A 22,278-nucleotide genomic window follows, 5' to 3' on the forward strand; every position below is an offset into this window, starting at 1 on the left:
CTGAGGAAAAAGTCTACATTTTATGACGATGAGGCAAGATTTTCATTATGAGGAGCTTCTTTGTACGATTTCAAAGCAGATTTATGGATGTTCTTCCTCTAAAGATGTTTGGCAGCAGTGTGTCCTGATTGGAATGAATCAGAACTCTCAGATTTTTATTACAAATTTCTTCATTTGGGATCAAAGGGTAATATTGTAATTTACCAACAAGCCTCAGCTGGATTGATTCTAATTTGAAACCACTCAGACACTTACACTGCAATATTCTAAATTAGCATATTTATAAATAAGAGTGGTTAGAGTCTCATGACCCCCTATAGAGCTGTCAGGGAGAGAAACTTCAACCTGCCAAGAACACTAATGTTACTTCAGACAGACAGCAGACTGGAAACTGTGATGCTCAAGTCTCTCTGGTCATAAAACAGACAATAATCCACACAGTGTATATGTGTGTGTCCTCACAGCAGGAGTTAAAACTGACTCTCTATTTGAAATCATCACTGCACTTCTGATTAATTCACCTGCAACTTTAGAGCTAATTAAGATGTAGTGCTATTAACTGTGGATGCTGTGATGCTGGATGCACCCTGACTGATGACTAATGAATCCTCCATCTCCAACGCATAATAAAGCATTCATTATTCATGTTCACATAAGACTAATGGCACACACACCCAACATCCAGTCATGTTGCACACTAACAGATAAGTGCTGGTACGATGCTGCGATCGCAGGCTCCTTTTATTCATCCTGCAGGTCCAACAGGAGATCTACTCCTAATGATTTAACAGAGTTTCTCACTGACTCACTGACTGGCCTCTTTGACAATTGACTTAGCACCCACAATGATTCACTTCAGGCCTACCGAGCTTTGGGATTTCTCCACATATTGAAGCAGTGAGCATAGAGCTGTAATAAGAGAAATACTCTGTGTATTTTTACTTTAGCTTATCTAAATCTAATAATACAAGAGCAGAAATGTAACAATTGGAATACAAATTGTGTAAATCTACTCAAATATAGGCTACAACATTAGCATGTTCAACCAAGCATTACTTCCAAGGCTGTTTTTTTGTGGAGTTATTTCCCAGCCAGCATGTCCATGTGGGCAAATTTGCGGGTCCCACATGGTTTCAGTAATATGGGCCCCTGTATGAGCCCCATAAGGGGTGTAAGTGGGATAAGCGGGCATTGGCATAAACAGGGCTAATTGTATGGAGACCATATTGTTTCAGGCTGGTTAAATTGGCCCATTTAAGGTCTATTCTGATCCCACTTAGAGCCAATATGGGCAAACATAGGGGGCTACATGGGTCTCACCCAGATGGGCCCCACCTGAAACCCAGGCAGAACCCACTTGAAGCCAATATGGGCAAACACAGGTGGGGCCACCATGGAAACTGTGGACTCATATTTGCAGCCCAAATGTAACCCTTATGGGGCCCACATGGGCATGCTGGCTGAGAGGTAATGTAGAAAAAACCCATTTATCACTTTATAGTATTTCCCCACTATGTTGAAACTGCTCCTACATGCTACTACATTAGAGTATAAGCTAACAATCTGCTCTTTATTCCTTTTGGGGTTTACACTCTGACTGGTAGTCCAAGACAGTCCTCATGCTTTTGTTTCTCTTCTAACATCAAAAGTGAAACAAACTGATTGAAAATACTCACTAATTAGCATTGATCAAGTATGTAAGATAAGCAGCCAAACAGAGTTCTGTTACAGTGTTCCTTCTAGAAAATCAAATCTGAACCTCTGAAGCTTAAATCTCCTTCAGAGTCCTCACAGGTCTCACTAGTTTTCTGTGCTGTACTTTTTCCAATTCTTCTGCTTTAACTGGACTCCAGTTGATGTTTGGTGACTTGGTAATGTAGTGGGGTTTTTTGTGTGTTTATTTTATAGGATTAGTCACAATATTACAATTAGTGAGTCATTGTTTTTGCCACAACATTGACTCACCAACACTCTGACCCTTTAGATGCAGGTGTATTCATACTATCAACCGAAACCCTTCAACTACACACAGATGATTTCCATTTAACTCATTATATGAGCAGCATCAGGCTGGGGATACTTATCCAAACAAGTATCTGCTATTATATATTTGTATGAAATTTAGATTACTATAAAGATCTGTTTTTACTTTGCCATTAAATTGTATTTTCTGTTGATCAGTGTCAAAAAAGTCACCAATTAAATCTTTGATTTAACACTGTAAAATTATAAGCTGTCCCAGTAGGTGAAAGCTTTTGGTAGATACTGTATCTACACCACCTGGAAATCACTTCAGAACCGACAGATACAAAGTAATCATTTTAAACTCATCCCTACATCCATAACACTCCTAAACAAGCAGCCACACACATAACATACCTCTCAGCTTGAGAAGCAAATGTCCCTTTATCTACCATTTATTACTATTTATTATTATTTATTATTACTCATGTTGTAGGTTTTACTTGAATGTTTTTATGTAGCCTATTTATTGTAATTCTATTGTACTTTTTTCTTCTTTAACTTGTGTCTTAACATGTCCTTGTTTACATGTGCAATGTTCAACTATGTCCATGGTTACCTAGGGATACGTGAAATATTCAACTATGTGTAATATACAATTGAATACTGTTAAACCATGTCAACCCTGTTATGTTATTGTATTCACTGTTGCATTTTTGGCCCTGTCACAGTGTCTTTCATCTATGTTGATTATGTGCAGCTGGATTTGGCACTATTAGTCCAATAAAGTTGATCTTATCTTATCTTACAGCACATCCATGTCTACTGCTGAGTCTTATTCTGTGCACAGCCACAAGACATCATTTATCATGAAAATGGACATTTATCAGTGTTTGAACAAAAGAGTTAGTGATGTATCCCAACACACATACTGCACATGTGTGTTGTTTAGTTCTTATTATTCACATGTACTCTGTGTTTTGCTCTTCTTGCATCCTTGTGAGAACTTTCATCCCAAGAAATGTATTTAGTCAGCACTTCTTTGAGAGGATAGATTTGCATTGAGACTTACAGTAGGTTTAAGGTTAATATTAACATTATGTGGGCAAGGACTTATTTTCAAGAAATATATGAACTGATTCCTGTAAGTTGCCTGATTCCAGTGTCAACATTTTTCAATATCTTGAGAAAGTGTGAGAAAGTTTCTTTTTGTCAAGGCTGTACAACCTTCAATCTTCTGCTGTACATCAGGTGAAGGTCCCAATGGATTATATAACAACATATACAGTAACTACGCTGATTATTGGAGACTTTAGCATTGGATATTTTGACCTTGATTTAAAATGCTTCATTAATTCTGATGAGAGTAGAGGAAACCTTGGTGTGCAGTCAGTGATCACAGTTGTTGTGTGTGCTGTACCTGTGGAAAAGGACTGATTTCACCAGTGTCACCACGTCTCGACTGGCGTTGTACCCCGCACACACAATGGCCACATGGATGGTCTGTGGAGGAAAGATGAAAAGAGTGAAGGATTAACAGGAATGTAAAATAAAGAAGAAGCGAGGAGGAGTGCTGCACAGTGATAAAAGTATTAACAGCTGTGAGGAAAAATATATTTGATTTATAGAAATAAACCACACAGAGAAAAATGTTTCATACAAATATTCAGGACATCAAAGTATCAAGGGAAGGATTCACCGACCATAACATTATCAAACCAGCTGCTCTGCTCTGTTGCTTTGCAGGCACACACACTTCAATACTGTTTACATGCTGAAACCAGATGAAGCTTAACCATGATAACAAAATATTTATTCTTTCTTTTCTGTCTGGCTTATTAATTACAACCGACTAGAAAACTGGTATTAGTTGTCATTGTACTCATTAGCACCATGCTAATATCCACAGCAGTAGTCACTAGTCACCAACAGTGTAGTAGTGTATCTAAAGCAGAAGTTTCATCTCACTTCATCAGTGGAGGAAGTGCTCATGAGTCCACAATGTCTTACTCTGAAAATGTTTATTCAGCTTGGCCAGAGGGAATCAAAGTATTATCAATACACCTTCTAAAGCATGATGCCACCATGATTCTGAGAACACTGCCCTCTGTGGATAGTCTTTAAACCTGCACAGATAGTGTCATACATACTATATGCCTCTTCAGTAATGGAATTTGCCTATTGCATTGTTATTTTACAACCAAGGAAATATAGTTACCCATCTGTGGGTTTAGGGAGTCAAACAGTCATTTCCTCTGGACCACCATTATTAAAGTGACTTTTGCTTTCCCAAAACACCACAGACAGTTACCTTCACAGTCTCAAGGAGAGAGACAGTATGATAGTGCTTCCTTTACTGTGACCTCAAGGCCCATGCTTGACCCTAAATATGGAAAATTCCCTTACAGTCATAAACAGGAATAATAACATTGACAGGGATTCAGTGAGTTACATATAAGCTGAAATTTTGGTCAATTGGCACCATTAAGAGTATGATGAATAAGCTATTAGCAGTTTCCACTGTGACCATGGATGAACAACCATCACTGACTTTAAGCTAAAAAAATAATAACTCTCAGGCTGGTTCTCATTTTTTTCCCTGTGATTTCTCAATACATGTGTGGATGCTGATTAGTTAAATCAGGAGTTTTTCAGTTCATTAATCATCTGTGTCTCCTGACTGGTTGAACCCAAGAGGATCACAACTGATAACCACTAATCTAATCCACTAAAAGTGAATACACCTACAATGTCTATTGCAATCTTCCAGTGTTTTAGAAAGCTCCAGTATCTGCATGCAGAACTACAGGACAGTTCAAAGCTGAACCAGAGAACAGCTCAACATGATCTAATAACAGTTTGTGATTTAGTGTTGCACTGCCATAAAGTTGCCATAAAATTAAAGACTCAGAAGGATTAAAAAAGAGGCAGAGATATCCTGACTTTTATGGGTAAGCACCAAATAAAGTGGATCATACCCTTCCCACAACGCAACTCAATCCCAGCTATGTCCATGTGGTCTACATGGGTACTGAGTGGGCATGGGCTTGAACTGAGCAAATTTAGCAGGTTTCAATAACATGGGCCGCAAATGTGAAGCCCACTTGGGTTGACTGTATGAGTCTCATAAGGGATGGAAGTGGGCTAAGCGGGCATGCGCATAAACAGGGCAAACTGTATGGACCTCATACTGTTTCAGTAATATGGGCCCACATGTGAAGCCCATGTGGGCTGGCTAAATGGGCCCCATTTAAAGGTCTATTCTGAATATTCTATTGCCACTTATGGGCAAACATATGGGACCTACATGGGTCTCATCAAGTTGGGCCCCACCTGAAACCCAGTCAGAACCCACTTGAAGCCCATATGGGCAAACACAGGTGGGGCCACCATGGAAAATGCAGACAACCCACTTGGGACTCATATTTTCAGCCCAAATGTAACCCCTATGGGGCCACATGGACATGCTGGCTGGGATAGAGTTAATTCACAGACCTTGCCTACACTCATCTTTCAAACTCTAATCCTCTAGTTTGTGATGCAGGTTTTTTGTTATAAATTCGTTAACACTCCATCCCCAGGTTAAGATAACCTTGATGGTGTGACAGAGCTCCAATAGCACTGTAACACTGTAACTCCATGCCTGACAGAAGATATTATACCACTGTTTTCACAGGATGATTAATACTTGCATGTCAAATCAGTAGAGACTCCTTAATATGAAAAATGTGGTAAGTCCTTGTTTGGCTGCCCATGCAATCCAATGTAATGATGTGTTGAGCAGTGTCACTTTGCGGCCCAACACTGAAGCATAGACTGTTATCACAGCCAACATGACTGATGGTCAATAACATAGGTAGTGAGAACAACTGAACTCTGGGAATCACTCTCTGACATGCTGAAATTGAATTTTTTTCTAGTTCTACATCACTTGATGGTTTCTTCTTTTTAACGGCATGCCTTCTGCTCATTGTGTCACCCCATTGTAATGTGGTGTTGTTCAGTAGGTAATAAGATTGTCTCTCTCCCTTTTGAATAAAACACTTCACCATGTATAGCTGCAGAATGAGAGTAGTGGCTGAAGAGGAATGCAGTGCCTGTGGCTGATTTTTAACGTTATTTGACTACATTATGTTGGACTTTTCCCTCACAGCCTTGGGTTATGACTCCAATTTTAGCTCCAAATATCTCTCCCTGATGCCAGCTTGACATGTCAAAACTCCATGTGCATTTTTTCCCCCTCTCAGAGCTTCCACAGTAATCTCCCTGCAGGGGCTGGGGCAGCTGGGCTAACCCTCCAAATGAGCAGGGGTCACGCTCAAGCACTACTGGAAGGGTGCTACAGTCAGGGCCGCTCTCTCTAGACTTTCCCTCTTCTGACCCTGAAGCAGCTCTGCTTTCCCTGCAGTCAGCTGGCTTTTGAACAGCACTTGGCTATAGCCAAGAAACGGCGTGTGAGTGACAGCTGATGTAGGAGGAAAGTAGAAGGTGGTGATAAGAAACCATCTGAGGGCATATCCTTTTTCAGAGCACTACACACAAATCACACACCTGCCAGCCAGAAAGCACGAAGTGTGTGTCTGACTGAAAGAGGAACATCACTCTGAACCTCCTGTTATTCTTCATGCATTCTTAGTCTGAGCTGCAGAAGGATAGAAACAGTTTACTACATGATGTTGTTTCCTCCTGTTATAATCTAGGCTGCATGTTAATACATTTCAGTAAATATTTGATATGTGCTCACAGTCATTTAACAAATCTGTTCTCTTCTTCTCTGTCTTTCTCCTAATACAGACTGTAGTTAGGAGTCTACACTTCTCTGACTTCACAGCTTTATCTAAAATGTTATGTCATATATGTTTTTATTCAAACACAGTACATTTTACTGTTATCAGGGTAATTCACTGACTCTGTCATGTGATACACCTTGCAATGCAACCTGGACACATCGTCAGTGATGGACCCGGGGTCATCGGGTGTTTCAGGTCTCATCATCAGACACCAGCTAGGGGTGATCAGGCCCCGACTTGTGTCCAGGTAGCTCATTTCACCACTCATCACCCCTCGTAATCCAGAACCTGCAGATCCCTAAGAGTCCCAGGACCCGGTGTAAAGATGGCCCTGTGAAGCCCCTGCAGCCCACTTCAACAGGTTCACAGCAGGCCTTCCACCCTGCTTCTGACACTCTGCTACTAGAGATACATATTTGGCTTGCTTCCTCTTTTGTGCCTCTTCCATCCTGTCTTCCCAGGGGACTGTCAACTCCAGCAGCACTACTCTGATAAGTTCCAGTAGCCAAGTGATAGGTTAATGCTGATATTCTAATTAATTGAGTTCAATCAATAGATCAGTTTATTGTAGATTTGGATGTTTTAATGAATTAGTTGACAGCAGGTAAAATATGCCATCAGCTTCAACCTGCAGTAGTTATAATATATTATAACACAGCCCCAACAACTAAATGTCTGGGCCACTATATCCACTTAATGTAGTTGAGGAGAATTGCACAATGTGATCTATAGTGAGATGACAAATACAATTCCTTGAATATCAGTCTGTTGCAACTATATTGCTATCAGCTTGTTGATTGACAAGTAAGAAGTTATACCAGAGGAGAAATTTCAAAGATATATTAGATGTAATTTAGAAACAGTGGCTGACCCATCTACTACATACAGTAACTTGGTCAAAATTTTAAAAGAAATAATAATAACAAACAAAAAACATAAGGAAATATATTATTACTTTTAGAAATGTAAGTGATCTATGGTAAACAATTTAAAAAAAAGGAAGAATATCAGCTGATATCAGACTTTTAAACTCAAATATTGATATCAGTGTTAGTATAGTCCAGTCCAGTATCAATCAAATGATCAGTCTCCCACGTTTAATGTAAATGTGCATTGGACTGTGTACTGCAATGAGCCCAGTTCACACTATTGAGCCAATATCTTGAATCTCTACCAAACACATCTGGCTAGCAGTAAGTATAGGCTATTCCAGTTATCCAGTCAAACTCCCACTGAGCTAAAAGGTGATGTGCTGTGGTGCAGTGAGGGTACTATCAGAGTGAGGATCACAGCATGGCCGTGTTAAAGCTCTCACATTATCCCGCCTTCTGACAGTGAGCCATTTCCCAACAGCAAACCAACAGCATCACTGCTGGAGGATTAGGCTAATAGAAGCCTAAAGCCAAGCTATTATATGGTCTCACAATGTGCTAATGGCACTTTGCTTCCTGGAAACAACCTTCATATTACATTACTGCACAAAAAATGGTGAGTGGTGAGATACTGATGGAGCATTTTGTAGTTTCAACATAACACTTTTTTTTATTATTATTTTAAAGCTGCTGTGATAAAAATATACACTGATCATGTCTCACCTCACACTTATCCACCACCGGCTGCTGCACACAGTCTGAGCTGTTTCCCACCGCAGCAGCTTTCTGGCCCTCATTGTCGCCGGTGCCCTCCTCTGAATGGGTTCGGCTTTGGTTGCCGTGGTGACCGCCACTTGGAAGGCGTGCTGACGGGCTCCTGGGTGGCCGGCTGAGCTCGCGGCGCAGTGCCCGGTTCTCCTCCTCCACCGCCCGCACCCGCAGCTCCAACGCCTGGCGCTCGCCGCCTCCGCCCACCGGAGTGGATGACTGGGTTTCCAATGGAGACAGGGGGAGGGGCTTCACTGCAGGGGGGGGGGGTTAGAATGAGAGGGGAGAATGTTCAGTACACTCAGCTGTCTTGGTACATTACTTAGCTTAACCCTCCTATTGTGCTGGAAGGAAGGGCGGGAGGAAGGGATGAGGAAGGAAGGAAGGAAGGAAAGGAATAAGGAGGGAAGGAAGAAAGGAAGAGAGTAAGGAGAGAGGGAAGGAAGGAAGGAAGGAAGATAGGAAGGAAGGAGGGAAAGAAAGGAGTAAGGAGGAAAACAGGAAAAGAGGAAAAGGGGAAGGAAGTAAGGAGAGAAGGAAGTAAGGAAGGAAGGAATGGAGTATGGAAGGAGGAGGGAGCAAAGAAAGAGGAAGAACATAGGAAAAAATCAAGAAAAAGGAAGGAAGGAAGGAAAGAAGGAACAGTCAAAACAGACGGGGTCAATTTGACCCGAGAGGACAACAGGAGGTTTAAACACTTTTTTTAAGACGTATAATTTATCATTATCATATATTTTATTCCTATAGTTTGTGTGATTTTTGTATTGTTTTTCCTCTTTTGTTTTTATAATTTATTGCAATTCAACCAAAGGAATGTGAAGTTTGGCTCCTTTTATAGTTAACAATGATAAAATCTTAAAACCTTGAATGTGACAGAAGTGGCAGTGACATAACAGCATTCAGAGGTTGAGTTCACAACGATCAGCATGTTACTATGTTAACATTTGTCCATTATCACTAAGAACAACATACAGCTGAGGCTCCTAGCTTCCCAGCTGTGTGCTCATAAACTAAAGCATTAGACACACTGACATTTTGGTGCTAGATGAAAAGTTCAGGGATCATTTAAGTTATTCTTCCCCCTGAAGGGAACATGAATGTCAGTAATAAATATCATGTTCATGTTTTTAATAACTGTTGAGATAATTAACTGTGAACCAAAGACAAGTCAAACTTCATGGTGAGACTGGAAGAAAAGTCCACGAATATCTGGACTCAACTCCAACAGCCGTTTCTTTCCTTTTTAACCCTCCTGTTGTTCTTGAGTCAAGGAAGGAAGGAAGAAGGAAGGAAAGGAGGGAGGAAGGGAGCAAGGAGGAAGGAAGGAAGGAAGGAAGAGTCAAAACAGACGGGGTCAACCCTGGAGGACGACACGAAGGTTACAATAAAATAAGCTACTATATATTTAGTCCTTCATCATTGCACTGGTGTATCTGATGTATACATCGGGTTTTTCAAGGAACATCACATGATCACATTGATGATTTATGAGGTTTCTAAAAGTCATGTATGAAATATAATTCACCTGGCATTACAGGTGACACAGAGGAACACAATGAGACTCTATAACAGAATAAGAGGGTTATATGAAGGAGTTACATCAAAGTGATGATGCACAGATATCTTTGCTACGCAATACATTCAGTGCTATTAGCAGGGCGGCTCACACTCTGCACATCTAATCCAAGTCAGCAGCAATTTCCTCTCCGACTGCTTCTCTCTCTCTCTCTCTCTCTCTCTCTCTCTCTGTCTCTCTCTGTCTCTCTCTCTCTCTCTCTCTCTCTCTCTCTCTCTCTCTCTCTCTCTCTCTCTCTCTCTCTCTCTCTCTCTCTCTCTCTCTCTCTCTCTCTCTCTCTCTCTCTCTCTCTCTCTCTCTCTCTCTCTCTCTCTCTCTCTCTCTCTCTCTCTCTCTCTCTCCTTAGAAAACTCAGCTCCCGAAGGAGAGCAAGAGGCCTCGGTTGAAGATCATTAAAGAATACAATGGGTTTTACATTGTGAATCTCAGAGGGGAGGGAGGAAGCTGACAGCTCTGGAGAACTTCTCCACACATTACTAAAGGACAAGGAAAGCAGAGGCGTTATAGCTCAAACTACATGTATTGATCCGTGTTGGGAAATAGATCGCTTTCCAGTGTGATACCATCTGTCATCTCAGTCAACAACCAGTTGCTTTTATCCAACTGGGAGAATCTTGGACCCCCCCCCCCTTTTGACCTATGCTGTTAAATAAACACCCAGGCCTCCAGAGAAAAAGCCAATGATCTCCAGCATAAGCATATTTAAATGTAATGTTGTAAAACTTCTCATTGGGTTTATTCTCTAACAAAGTGTGTTCATTGAGTGGCATTTTATTTTGTTTTCCTTCAGATTGACTGTCCCCTGAAGCCATAAGATATGACAGTAGCAGCCAGTATATATACAGGGGGGCTTTCAACCATGCAGGGCAGCTAAGCCCTCTCCCAGAGAACCAAAGCACCTTCTGGACTCCATTTCATCCAAGCTGTAGTTAATTTGCAGAGTGGATTTGCTGGGCCCTAATCCCACTTTACTGGACTCAATGACCATTTGTTTGTGCTGCTCAGAGATTGCATATGGCATTTTCAAGGCAGCAGATGCACCTGGTCTTTTATGCAGCCAAGCCAATTCATTTGGGTTTTAGGTGTTTGTCATGAAGCTCATCATCTACATGCAAACAAAAGCCTCTGCAAAGCCCCTCCAATGAAATGTTTGTCAGCTGGGTAGAATGCACTGCAACTTACATGGAGGAGAGATCCAGCAGCAGCTTCTCTGTTTTTACACTCATGTAAATGCTCAGCTTACATGTTGTACATTTAAACTGGAGAACATGTGATGAATGCTTTATTTCAGAGGTAAAAGGATCCAAATCTATAAATAGAGTAATACTGAAAGTGACCTGCATTTAAAGCTTTACTCAACTCACATACATACTGTTCATATTCTGACTCATAATTAGTCTCTACACCAATTCACATTCATTCATTCCCCATCAGTTATTAATAAGTGTTTGTGATTAATCCTTCTGTTTGATTAAAAGACATTCATAATTACTATTTGAATTACTTTTTTATAGAATGTGATGAATACAACAACATGTTTTAACCCTTTTATTTATAGTGCTCACTACAGTGGACAGCTGTTCAAAAGCTTTTGATGGCAGAACACAGAAAAGTGTGTTGTTAACCACCCTGCCAAATTTGAATGGTTAAAAAAAATCGCCAAATATATGAAATTAGGCTTCAAAGTTGTGTAAAAATCAGTCTCTTTCTCTGCTCCCAAATGCTGTGGGTGTGCCCACTGAGTTCTCTGCCCCGCCCCCTAATAGTGTCACCTGTCAATCAAAGTCACCACCTCTACCAGAAACATGGACACTACGTCTGAGAGCTTTCTGCTGATAACTCAGTGGCTAGCTCGGTGGCTAACTCAGCTAACTGGCTAACTGTAGACTGCGGGGCGGGTTTATGATTTTCAGACCCGCCCACTAAATCCTGAACACAGAAATGTTTAAACACAGTTTGTGAAGCCTAGCTCCACAATTCAAATCTAAATGGTTGAAATGCTTTTTACACCTTTTTTAGAAATACATTTATGATAAGAGACATAAAAAACACTTGAGGGGAAATCCTGGCTGCGGTTATCAGAATTCATGCATGAAAGTGTTAATGCTATTTTTTAATTATTTTAATAAACACATATTTGCAAAATGTGTTACAGCTGTACAATTAAAAAATCATTTAAAAAAGCATGTTATTTTACAGCTCTCAGATGTAAAAATGAATCAACTTTGATCCTGAATGGTATGAAAGGGTTAAACCTACTGATTAGAATTACTCAGTGTTAATAGCAGTTCACATCCCCAGTTTTACAGTCATGGATTTATGTTGCAAAGTATATTGGACACATTGCCTGAAGAAAAGAAGGCAAACATTAGATTACCATAAATTATGTATTATGAATCCCATACATTAAATATAATTATATATTATAATACATGAGAGTCCTTTATTTGCCTCTGCTGCAGAGAAGCAGGCTTTTATTTGATTCTTTTTAAAGTATATATTGGAAACAGGTTTTTTATTTCTAATTTCTCTTGTTTTATGAGTGTATTTTACAATATTGTAGTCAAAGGCCTCCCTGTCGCTGTGTGCACACATTCTAATTTGCTGTTAATGCAACCTCAACACTTGTTCTCTGCATGAATTCATTACAATGTACATTTCCACAGCAACAACATGTTGTACTCACCACTCTGCTGATCTCCAAAGTCTCTCACCTAATAGAAATACTGTTAACTCTTACTGTTCTCTTTCACTACATTCATTCAGTTCAATCCAGTTTTACTTTGCCATGTTCTGGATTGGACTGAATATTTTGTGACTGTTAATGTGAAGTCGATGATTTTCTATACTCCCTGTACAAATGCTTTGAATTTGAAACCTAAGGGTCAATGAGGTTGTTTTGTGTCCATGTGTTTTAGTTAAATTTAAAGGGTTAAAATGTGAAAATAAACGTATGAATAACTTGCACACATTCTTTTTTTGTGGACCCAGCATCAAATTTCTGCTTTTAATCCATTTTGGTAGTGGTGTAACCATAAAAACTTTGTACCAAATCATTCAACTTGCTTAAAAACAGTAAATTGTAGTTTGGCATGATCTTACATTATAACTTTTATTTTAAATAAAGCTAATGGAATACTATTGTTCTAAATATTACATTTCATCTGGAGAATCATGGAGATCAGGAAACATTTACATTACATATTAGTATAAGTCCACTTAGATACACTGTAGGTGATACAATATTTAATATTTATCATTCTTTTGTGGTTACACCATTTGACATTTTCAGGAGCATTCAGTCTTACTTTTGGTAAAAAATGGTGCAAATGTCATTTAAATGATATAAAACCAACAAAAATACTAAATGTACACAAACAAACCTGATGCTGCTTTTAAAACTAGTTGAACTGATTTATGAATTGCTGATCTTGCAACACTTATTGTCACTGACATATATTCAGTGAGTATTCAGTTTTACTGACAGCAGTTTAAACTCTGTGACAAAACAACAAAGTAGGGTGTCAGGAACTATAGTATTGTGTTAAGGAGTGGTAGTGAGAGCAGTAGAGTGGTGAGTTTCACATGACTCTGATGTTGTACTGATGGAATTAATGCTATGGAAATATACTCAATATATTATAATGAATTTAGCATGTGAGCCACCACTGAGTATTACATGAGAATGCATGGCATGGTAAAGTAATAAAGGGTAATCATTGTGAATGATGGATTAGATAATAACCATGCAGGACACAATGGTGTATGCAGCTGTGCCTTTTTAGCAGCTTTCCACATGTTGTATGTATGCATCAAATACCAGAAGATGGAAAATAACACTTGTAAAGACATTCTTTACTTTTGTTATAACCAATAATGTACTCCTAAATTGGAGATTCAACAAATGAATAGTTGTGACTTTCTAATTCAGGCAGAGTGTCTTTTTTTACCACATACTATGCATGGAAATTACTCCTTCAATGTAAAAACCTGATTCAACAAAGCATCTAAAATAATAAACTCTGAAAAAAAGACTCAAGCTAAATACTGGAAGAATGGGACTTTAGTAGGAGAATAAATGCCTGTGCTTCTTATGATTATTAAAGAAGTTCATGTGCCTCTCTTAGCTCTCAGGATAATCAGCTGACCTCTTAACCAGCTGACAGAGACAGACTTGTAGCAGTTGCTGAGTGATTCATGACTGTTTGGATGCTACGCTCCCAGTGCATTCATGTATGTCAGATTTAATTGTCATCAGCTGTAAAGCCCCCATACTCCCCCTCCTCTCCCCCCTCCTCCCGCTCTGAGGGATATCTGCTGGATGGTGGCATCACATCCATCATGACATGGCATCTGTTCACCTGGCAGACAGCTTGAAACACCTCCGCAGAACTCCACCAGCCACACGCCATTTTGTCTAATGGCTGGGATAAGGAGGACAGAGTGAATTGCATCAAGTAATAATGTTCCGTTAACCCAAACACTAATCAATCTTAACCACTGAAAGAAAAAAAAACATCCTTTGATAGAGAAAAGAAGAAATGAATAGAGAGGACTCAGTATTTTATAAAAAAAATGAATGCTTTCTAAATATTGTCCATCTATTCACGCTCTTTTGGTGTCGGCCTTCACATCCACACAATGAAATGAAAAATGTAGCATGTAAGAAGAAATAATGTAAGCAGAACAGAAGAGTGAATTACAGTTCTGCATTACTCCCACAAATAACTCCCACAGTGCACTGGACAACAATCAATCATATCTAACAGAGGATCAAATGGTGTAATAGTCCATTTTTAAAAGCAGTGAAGGTGCACCTATTGCCAATCCTATGCGATAATTTCTTCATTATCTATTGCTGACATATATACGCAGACTGCAAACACTGCCGAAGAAAGGGAAAAATATCAACCAGGAAGACTCTGACCACTAGTGTATGAGAATGTTTGATGGTCAGACAGCATGGGGTCCGACCAATCCCAAAGTAAGCCCAATTTCAAAGAGTGAAGAACAGCTCAAGGGGCTGCGCTGGTGGAATCATGTAGTTCTGGTGAGAAATAAAATCCAGGAAATTCAGTTCGAGTAATAGACTAATGTTTTTAAAAAGGTTTATGATGCCAGAAGTCTTTTACACTTTCCTACTCTTCATCATTTTGGCCATCCTCTCTATGGGGAATAATAACAGTGTACTCATTAATATACTGTTGATTCAGGGAATGCAGCAGCATCACTACAACCACGTCCAACAGGGTAAAAAACAGCAGTCAGATAATCAGACAGGCTGTAAACAATCCATTCATTCATCCAGATTAAAGCTGTAAGAAGCAATGATCCATCCCTCACAATCCTACGCAAGGGCTCTAAGACATCTCCAGTCATCCCCAGATTATATTACACTTCCTGTGTCCACTATGTGGCACTAGAGAACAACCACTAATACTAATCATGCATTATGTTGTAGTGTATGATGTGGAGAACACACCATGTCAATTTCATGAAAATCAGTTAATGTTTGTGACATTAGGGCTGACTTCCCATTTCCAGTACGTGGCACTATAACTAAGCATAGATGTGTTCAGACCAGGACTCAATCATTGACATGTCTGTTAAAGTTACAGCAACTTCCTGCTTCATGGCAAAATATCAGTTAAATTTGGCGTGGCACCACGGTGAGACCGTTCAATGCAGACTTTAGATTTGAATAACTTTTCATGACACATATCTTAAAATTTGGAGATGTTTGGGTTTAAAATGTAGGAGGAGTTTGTTCAAATACAAGGCCTGCCAATGCCAAAAAAATGCTACACATTTGTAAAGTTAATTAAATATGGCTAACTTCCTGTTGGAGCTAGCATATGGCTCCTAGAGGCTTTTTTGCACATCTGAACATGACACATATGCCTAGTAAATTCTATTCTTCTACGTCAATTTGGAACTTTTTAAGGGGGCGCTGATTATGTGAATGCATCAAAAGAGTTCAGAGTTCACCTTAGCCTCATATGTTACACCAGTATGCAGTGAGTTAGTCTGTAATTTAGTCACATCATGTTTGTATTGGAAACAGTATATGACCATAGAGTAATGTATATAGTGCTGAGGTCAACTGGTCTGGTGATGGATGTTGATAATAGACAGTTTAATAATGCGCTTTTTTCTTCCAAATAAATGTGTCTGCTTATGTTTCTTCACTTGTCAGACTTCTTTTTAATGATGTCAGTATGTACCCAGATCTCATAATATAGAACACAGTTTCCAGAAAAAAAGAAAAAAAAGCAGGAAATGAAATGTAGTGTTTGTAGCAGTCTTTCTAAAAGCACAGTGCGGTGTGTGTGTGTGTGTGTGTGTGTGTGTTTATGTGTGTGTACCCGACATGAATGTATATGTGTGTCACGACAGATGGATTGTGTCAGCAGCCTAATCTTGGCATTGACAGTGATGGTATGATCTGGATGGTATCATGCAGAGACTCACCGCAGCACAGTAATAAAAAGTGATGAACTGTCTGGGTCAGTGACCTTGAATGTTGTTGAATGGTTAGATGGATGTTGTTCTGTATGACAGCTGCTAACAGGTCAAATACCCACCCAACATTATTCATTTATTCTGTATTATATAATGACAGAATACATCATGTATACAATCAATCAATATGTACTTACTTTACTGTACCACCACTGTGTACAATGTGTCAATTGTGTGGATATGACTGCAGATGCATTGGAAATATTCCTTCATAATTGATGTATTTTGCCCAGTTGTGTTTAAACCAGTATTCTAAGCTTAGTGGTTTATTGAAGAGATGATGAAATTTGTTATGTCCACTTATGTCTAATCCAACCAACTAGAATTTCAATGTATCACCTTTTCCACCTACTTCAAGAGTTTCCACAGCTCAGTAGTGCTAACATAGTGATTGGTGTACTGATCTACTAATCATTTGTATTGTATTAAGCATGTGTCTATAATATAGTGTCATCTGCATATAAGTGGAATAAATCATTGGAGTTATTGACACACAATCGTTTGGTGGATTTAGAAAATGAAAGAACCTAATCTTGAGCCCTGAGGAACACCCCAGTTGATAAAATAGCTGGGAATTCATACTTGAAGCCTGTTATTTCCTTTCTCACAGGGTCTCAATCTGCTGAATGCATATCTTTCCCAGCTAGAAGTTTTTTCCTTACACTTTGCTAGTGCTTTCCTGTTTCTTGGCACACCACCACCAACCATTAATTGTATGGCTTTTTCATATAAGTCACATTTGCATTACTGCTCTTTGCAGTTTGCAGTAACAACCATCAAATTATGCAGACTTCTGCATATGTTAGTACAGTACTTAACAAACACAAAGAGGGGATAGACACACTGGTCCATTCCACCACTAGTGGTGAGAAATACAAACACATTGTAGCAGTTGGTAGATATTGTATTGTGCCCTGTTTGAAGAGCAACATATTTACGACAGTGCGTGTATAAAGTATGATTCCCCTTAAACTCTCTGCTACTATTGAGACATTGATGAAAGATGAAAGTAAAGGGTAAATATTGTTTAGTAAGAACCTGCAGCTGTACCTCGAGATGACATCAATTTACACCAGAATAATCATTTAAAAAAGATTATTGGAATTAAAAAATAAACAAACAACAACTAAAACAAAACTGTAATATCTAGTTTGAAAGCTCACTTTTTGATGAACACCATCCTGCTGTGACACATTGGGGTGTAAATTTTGCTTGTGCTTTCCCACAGTTGCATAGCAAAGTTTACAAAAACACAAATGTCCCCATTATTGGGACAAACACAATGTTTTGTTTTGCTTTCGGCATAACAGCCTGAATATTCATGTGGGTGAACGTAAATAAGTTATGAAGTGGAGCTTTCAGTCAATAAGACTGGTCACCTCCTGAGTAAGCATATTTAGTCAACGGAGACCTGCTGAGACCACAATTCTCCATCTCAATACATTTACAGCAGCAATTATCTTTTACTCTTGAGAAATCATACAGTGCATTCATTGTTTTGGATCTCCTCTATCACACTGGATTTAAAATGAGGTTAGGGTTAAGTTTTCAGGATGTCTGCAAAATGCAGCAGCATAATGATCCTAAACTCTTTTAAACTCACTGATCATCAGCAGTAAAGATACCATTAAGGACATTAACTGAGCGTGTCACAAATTATCATCAGGGGTGCAAAATTCTGCATCAGCACCGTTTTTCAACTTAGCATGGTGTTTATTTAGATTGTAAATGATCTGATGTGTATGCCACTGAATAGGATCTGATACCAGGTTGATTTGATGCATCTTCCACATGTTTAAAGACCAATGATGTGCAAAAGAAAATGTTTTCAGCTGGTTGAAAAGAAAGCACACTTCAAAAAGGTGGCTTTTTCTTCTTCTTCATGCTTTTTGTCTTTGCTATGCTCACAGCTGTGGATCTTAGTTCAGACTGCAACTAAAACATCAATTAATACTGGAACAATATTGCAGCCCTGTGGTTAGTTTAACACGTTCTGTAACTATAATAAAACATCTTACACTTACTGTTACACACTATGATGATACGCTTTGGGCAACAGATTGAAAAGACAATTAACAGCAACATTAAGCAAACTCCTGAGAGCTGTTGTGTTTTCAAAACTGCTAGAACGAAAAGATGGAAAATTATGAACACCATCTTGTGTTTTTTTGTCTCCTAAATTAAAATGAAACTGCAACTAAATTAGTGAAATGAACAAATATTACTCTGTGTTCATAAATGAAGGTAGATATATTAGTCTAGTGGGTCATGCTTGAAGCCTCCCCCACCCCCCTTCAGTGCTGACCTAACCAGGGATTATTATTCTATTTAAAACCAGCTTTTAATAAGTTTCTTATGATGAAATCACTTTTGAAGAGTGGTACTAAATGACACTCCATAGTACTAAAGCACATTGAATGACTAGGGCTGGGTATCGTTTAAAAAATTACAATACCAGTACCAATCCAAGTACCCTTAAAGTGATGCTGATACCAACGGAGTACTTCATTAAATACCCATCATGTGAATAGAAGCATTGACCACTCCTCCTCCTCATCTAAATAGGGCTGAAACAATTACTCCAATTATTGAAATAATTCGAACGCACACACACACACACACCCAAACCGATGGGTTTTCTATCACTTATTTGCCCGCCAGGTCTTCTTTTTCATAATGTCACCATGTGGATCATTAACCATGTTGTTTTAGTTAGTGAACTATCAGCTTCTACATGCTCAGATCTCACCTGATCATCCTCTGAGGTGGCAGGACCGAGGGTGAACTTAATTTGTACGGTAGCCTAATGATGCAAAAATTAAAATCAGTCATACTAAAAGTATGTAAGTACATGTATTTGTTTAAGAAGGCACTGAAGTTAAATGCACTAAATGGGTTTAGTTTTGATTTAAAAAATGTCCAAATAGCCTTTGTCTTAGTTATAAATCTTAAATATGTCTTGTTTCAAAGTCATTTGACTTTACTGTATTATTATTTTCATTTATTTGTTTCAGATGGCACTGAAGTTAAATGCACTAAATGGGCTAAGTTTTGATTTTAAAAAGGAATGTCCAGGAATAAAACCCACTTGATTGTTCATTTTCAGAGACATGTCTTTTTTGTTTTTTACTATTGCTATTTAATAAGGCAAAATAATGTATTCGATCACTCGATTAATCGATGAAATAATCGATAGGATAATCATTACAAAAATAATTGATATAGCTCCAGCCCATCATCATCTAAATGATTGCATTTTCAGAGTCTTCAAATTATTAATATTTCTGAATCAAAGAACACCTGCATTGATTGGCTGTGAGCAAGTCCATACAAATAGTCATATTTTTTAGCTCTGTGTGCAAAAAGGATCGATTGCAGGTATCAATGACAAGTATCGATGCCCAGACCTACCTATGACCAATAGTAGCTACATTTTAAAGAATAAATAATAATCAAAGGGAGTGAGTGGAACACACTTTATATTAAACATATTAATTGTTCAATGCTAAAAACTGCATTTGTTTGTATATAAGGTCAGAGTTTCCCTGTCATAACTTGGATGTCAACACGAGCTGTACATGACAGTAACAGCTATATGACATGAATGCAGCAAAAGGTGGCAAAAAAAGGCAAACAGGAAATGAAGAAAATCTACAAAATGCTTTCTACGATCGTGAGCATCAAAAACGCTCAGTAACAGTCCTCACTGAACATGTGTGTAATGCTCCATGTACTCCACACAGTCCTTTACAGCTCAAGTGTAGCACCTCTCATGCTTTTTTAATTAACAAATGTTTACGGCGGCGATGATGCATGGAGGAATCCAAGTGCCATTCCACTATAATGGGCATGATTTCCCTCTAACCCGCTTCCACATCCAACACTTCTATTGGAGGGCAAAGCCTCACAGTGAAGCAGAGAGCCGTACATCTTCTCCGAGCCTGTTGATGCAGAGCTAAATCAAGTTACGCAGACCTGAAACTGTCATGTTCTGTATGACTCAACTTACAGTGCTGTAGAAGTGTACTGCACCTTCAAAGATGCTGATTAAATTATGGGAGAACTGGGACAAGAGATGAAATTAGAAAGTGACTAAAATAGGAGCAATAAAACTTAAAGTCACGTGAATAATATTTTGTTAATGTTCCTGTTTAATGTGCTTTATAATACCAACACCAAACATGATGATCCAACCAATCAATCGTCTCTAATCTATTTTAGCTGCATCATCTTAGTTTTTATTATGTCTAAGAAGGTAATTCCAGGCTTATGTTGAAGTATCACCAGCTCAGAACCAAATATTCTCATGCCCATATGACACTGACACCACCAGCTGCCGAATCACCAACCACACACACAGATTCTTAAACAAACAGGCATATATCACATTACAGCCATGTGGATCCTTGGGTTGTTGACATAGGTTTCTAAAAAGGTTACCACTGGGGGCTTCAAGGAGGTGCGTTTTCCCCATAGGGTGTTCTGTATGAGAGAAGATTGCTGAGTCAATGAGCCAAGTAAGTGGCTCCAGGAACAATACAAACCTCTCAGACGCATCATTTGTTCGATTGTTTTAGGATGTATTTCTCTTGTGGGAGGTCTGTGTAAAGGCCTAAGCCAAGCTGAAGACACAGGGACATTCATTTCCATTTCAAAGCTACGACAGGAAACGTTATCCTCAAAAACGGGATCCAGGGAGTTGGCATCTCTTTTCTTATGAATATGAAAGACTGTTGGCCATTTGTGGAAGCTGGATTCACAAGGTTCAACAATGCCTCAAAGGGAACTTAAATGACTTCGGCAAGGAAGGTCAAAGTAATGAAGTAATAAACAGGCGATACGATTAATGGGGATGACACAATATTTGCATATTGGGCTTTGGGGGAAAACGGGGTCGGCTCATTTCATTAAGAAATTTTTAAATAAATTGTGCATTTTCCAGATCCCCATTACTGCCAACTTGAATGAAATATGGGATTCACTAATCTGGTTTTCTGGGGCCAACTGTGATTTGTTTTCTACGATGCACAAGAGAGGTTCAAGCTAATGCTCATTTATTCATTCATTGGCTTCTTCATTCACTAATGCATTGCTTGTTAGACTGTCTGCCCCGAAGTGGTCATTAAGAGGCATGGCAATGTCTAAAGTCTATACAGAATTTTAAAAAATGGAGTGTAAAGCCAAAATTCCCAGTGTCAAAGTACTAGTTCACCGTAACCCAAGGGAAAACATTTCAAAGTTGGCAACACCAGTATTTGGTGAACTTCCACCAGTATAAAAATTGCCCTACTGCGACAACCCCAATAATAATCCTGACATGAACTGATGGAAGCATGGATAACCTTTTTCTCATTTGAGAATTTCGAGACTTTATTTTGGATTTAGCCCTGAGCTGGAAAAAATGGCTTTCACAACACAGCTTAAACATTTATGAAATTTGAGGGTGAAGATGAAAAACAGCTTTTTTTGGCATGTGTCTCAGGGTGAAGCAAGGGGATTTATGCTTTTTGGAGATGTAACAGCCTAAGGGGAGAGGCCATTTGTATTCTGCTTTGGTAAACACAACAGCAATACTGTAGTGTAGACTAATATTTTTTTTTAAATGCCAAATAGTGGCTATTCTGATCAATCAATCAATCAATCAATCAATCAATCAATCAATCAATCAATCAATCAATCAGTCAATCAATCAATCTTTATTTGTATAAATCACAGAGATACACTTGAAACAGGGATTGGCCAATAACAAAATTAATCTGCTACTTTATAATTAGTAGACTACTAAATA

At 38.9% G+C, this 22,278-nt stretch overlaps 1 protein-coding gene across 1 annotated transcript in view; it reads right to left on the reverse strand.

Annotated features, from left to right (window-relative positions):
* Positions 1-22,278, reverse strand: part of LOC128353496 (xylosyl- and glucuronyltransferase LARGE1-like) — a 108,272-nt gene that overhangs the window by 41,702 nt on the left and 44,292 nt on the right. The window contains exons 4-5 of the mRNA XM_053314195.1: positions 8,348-8,646; positions 3,383-3,465 (exon numbers count right to left, since the gene is read on the reverse strand). Coding sequence (XP_053170170.1) covers positions 3,383-3,465; positions 8,348-8,646 — 382 coding nt within the window. The remainder of the gene's footprint in view (positions 1-3,382; positions 3,466-8,347; positions 8,647-22,278) is intronic.

Source organism: Scomber japonicus, chromosome 23 (genome assembly GCF_027409825.1).
Source record: "Scomber japonicus isolate fScoJap1 chromosome 23, fScoJap1.pri, whole genome shotgun sequence".
Taxonomy (NCBI): Eukaryota; Metazoa; Chordata; class Actinopteri; order Scombriformes; family Scombridae; genus Scomber; species Scomber japonicus.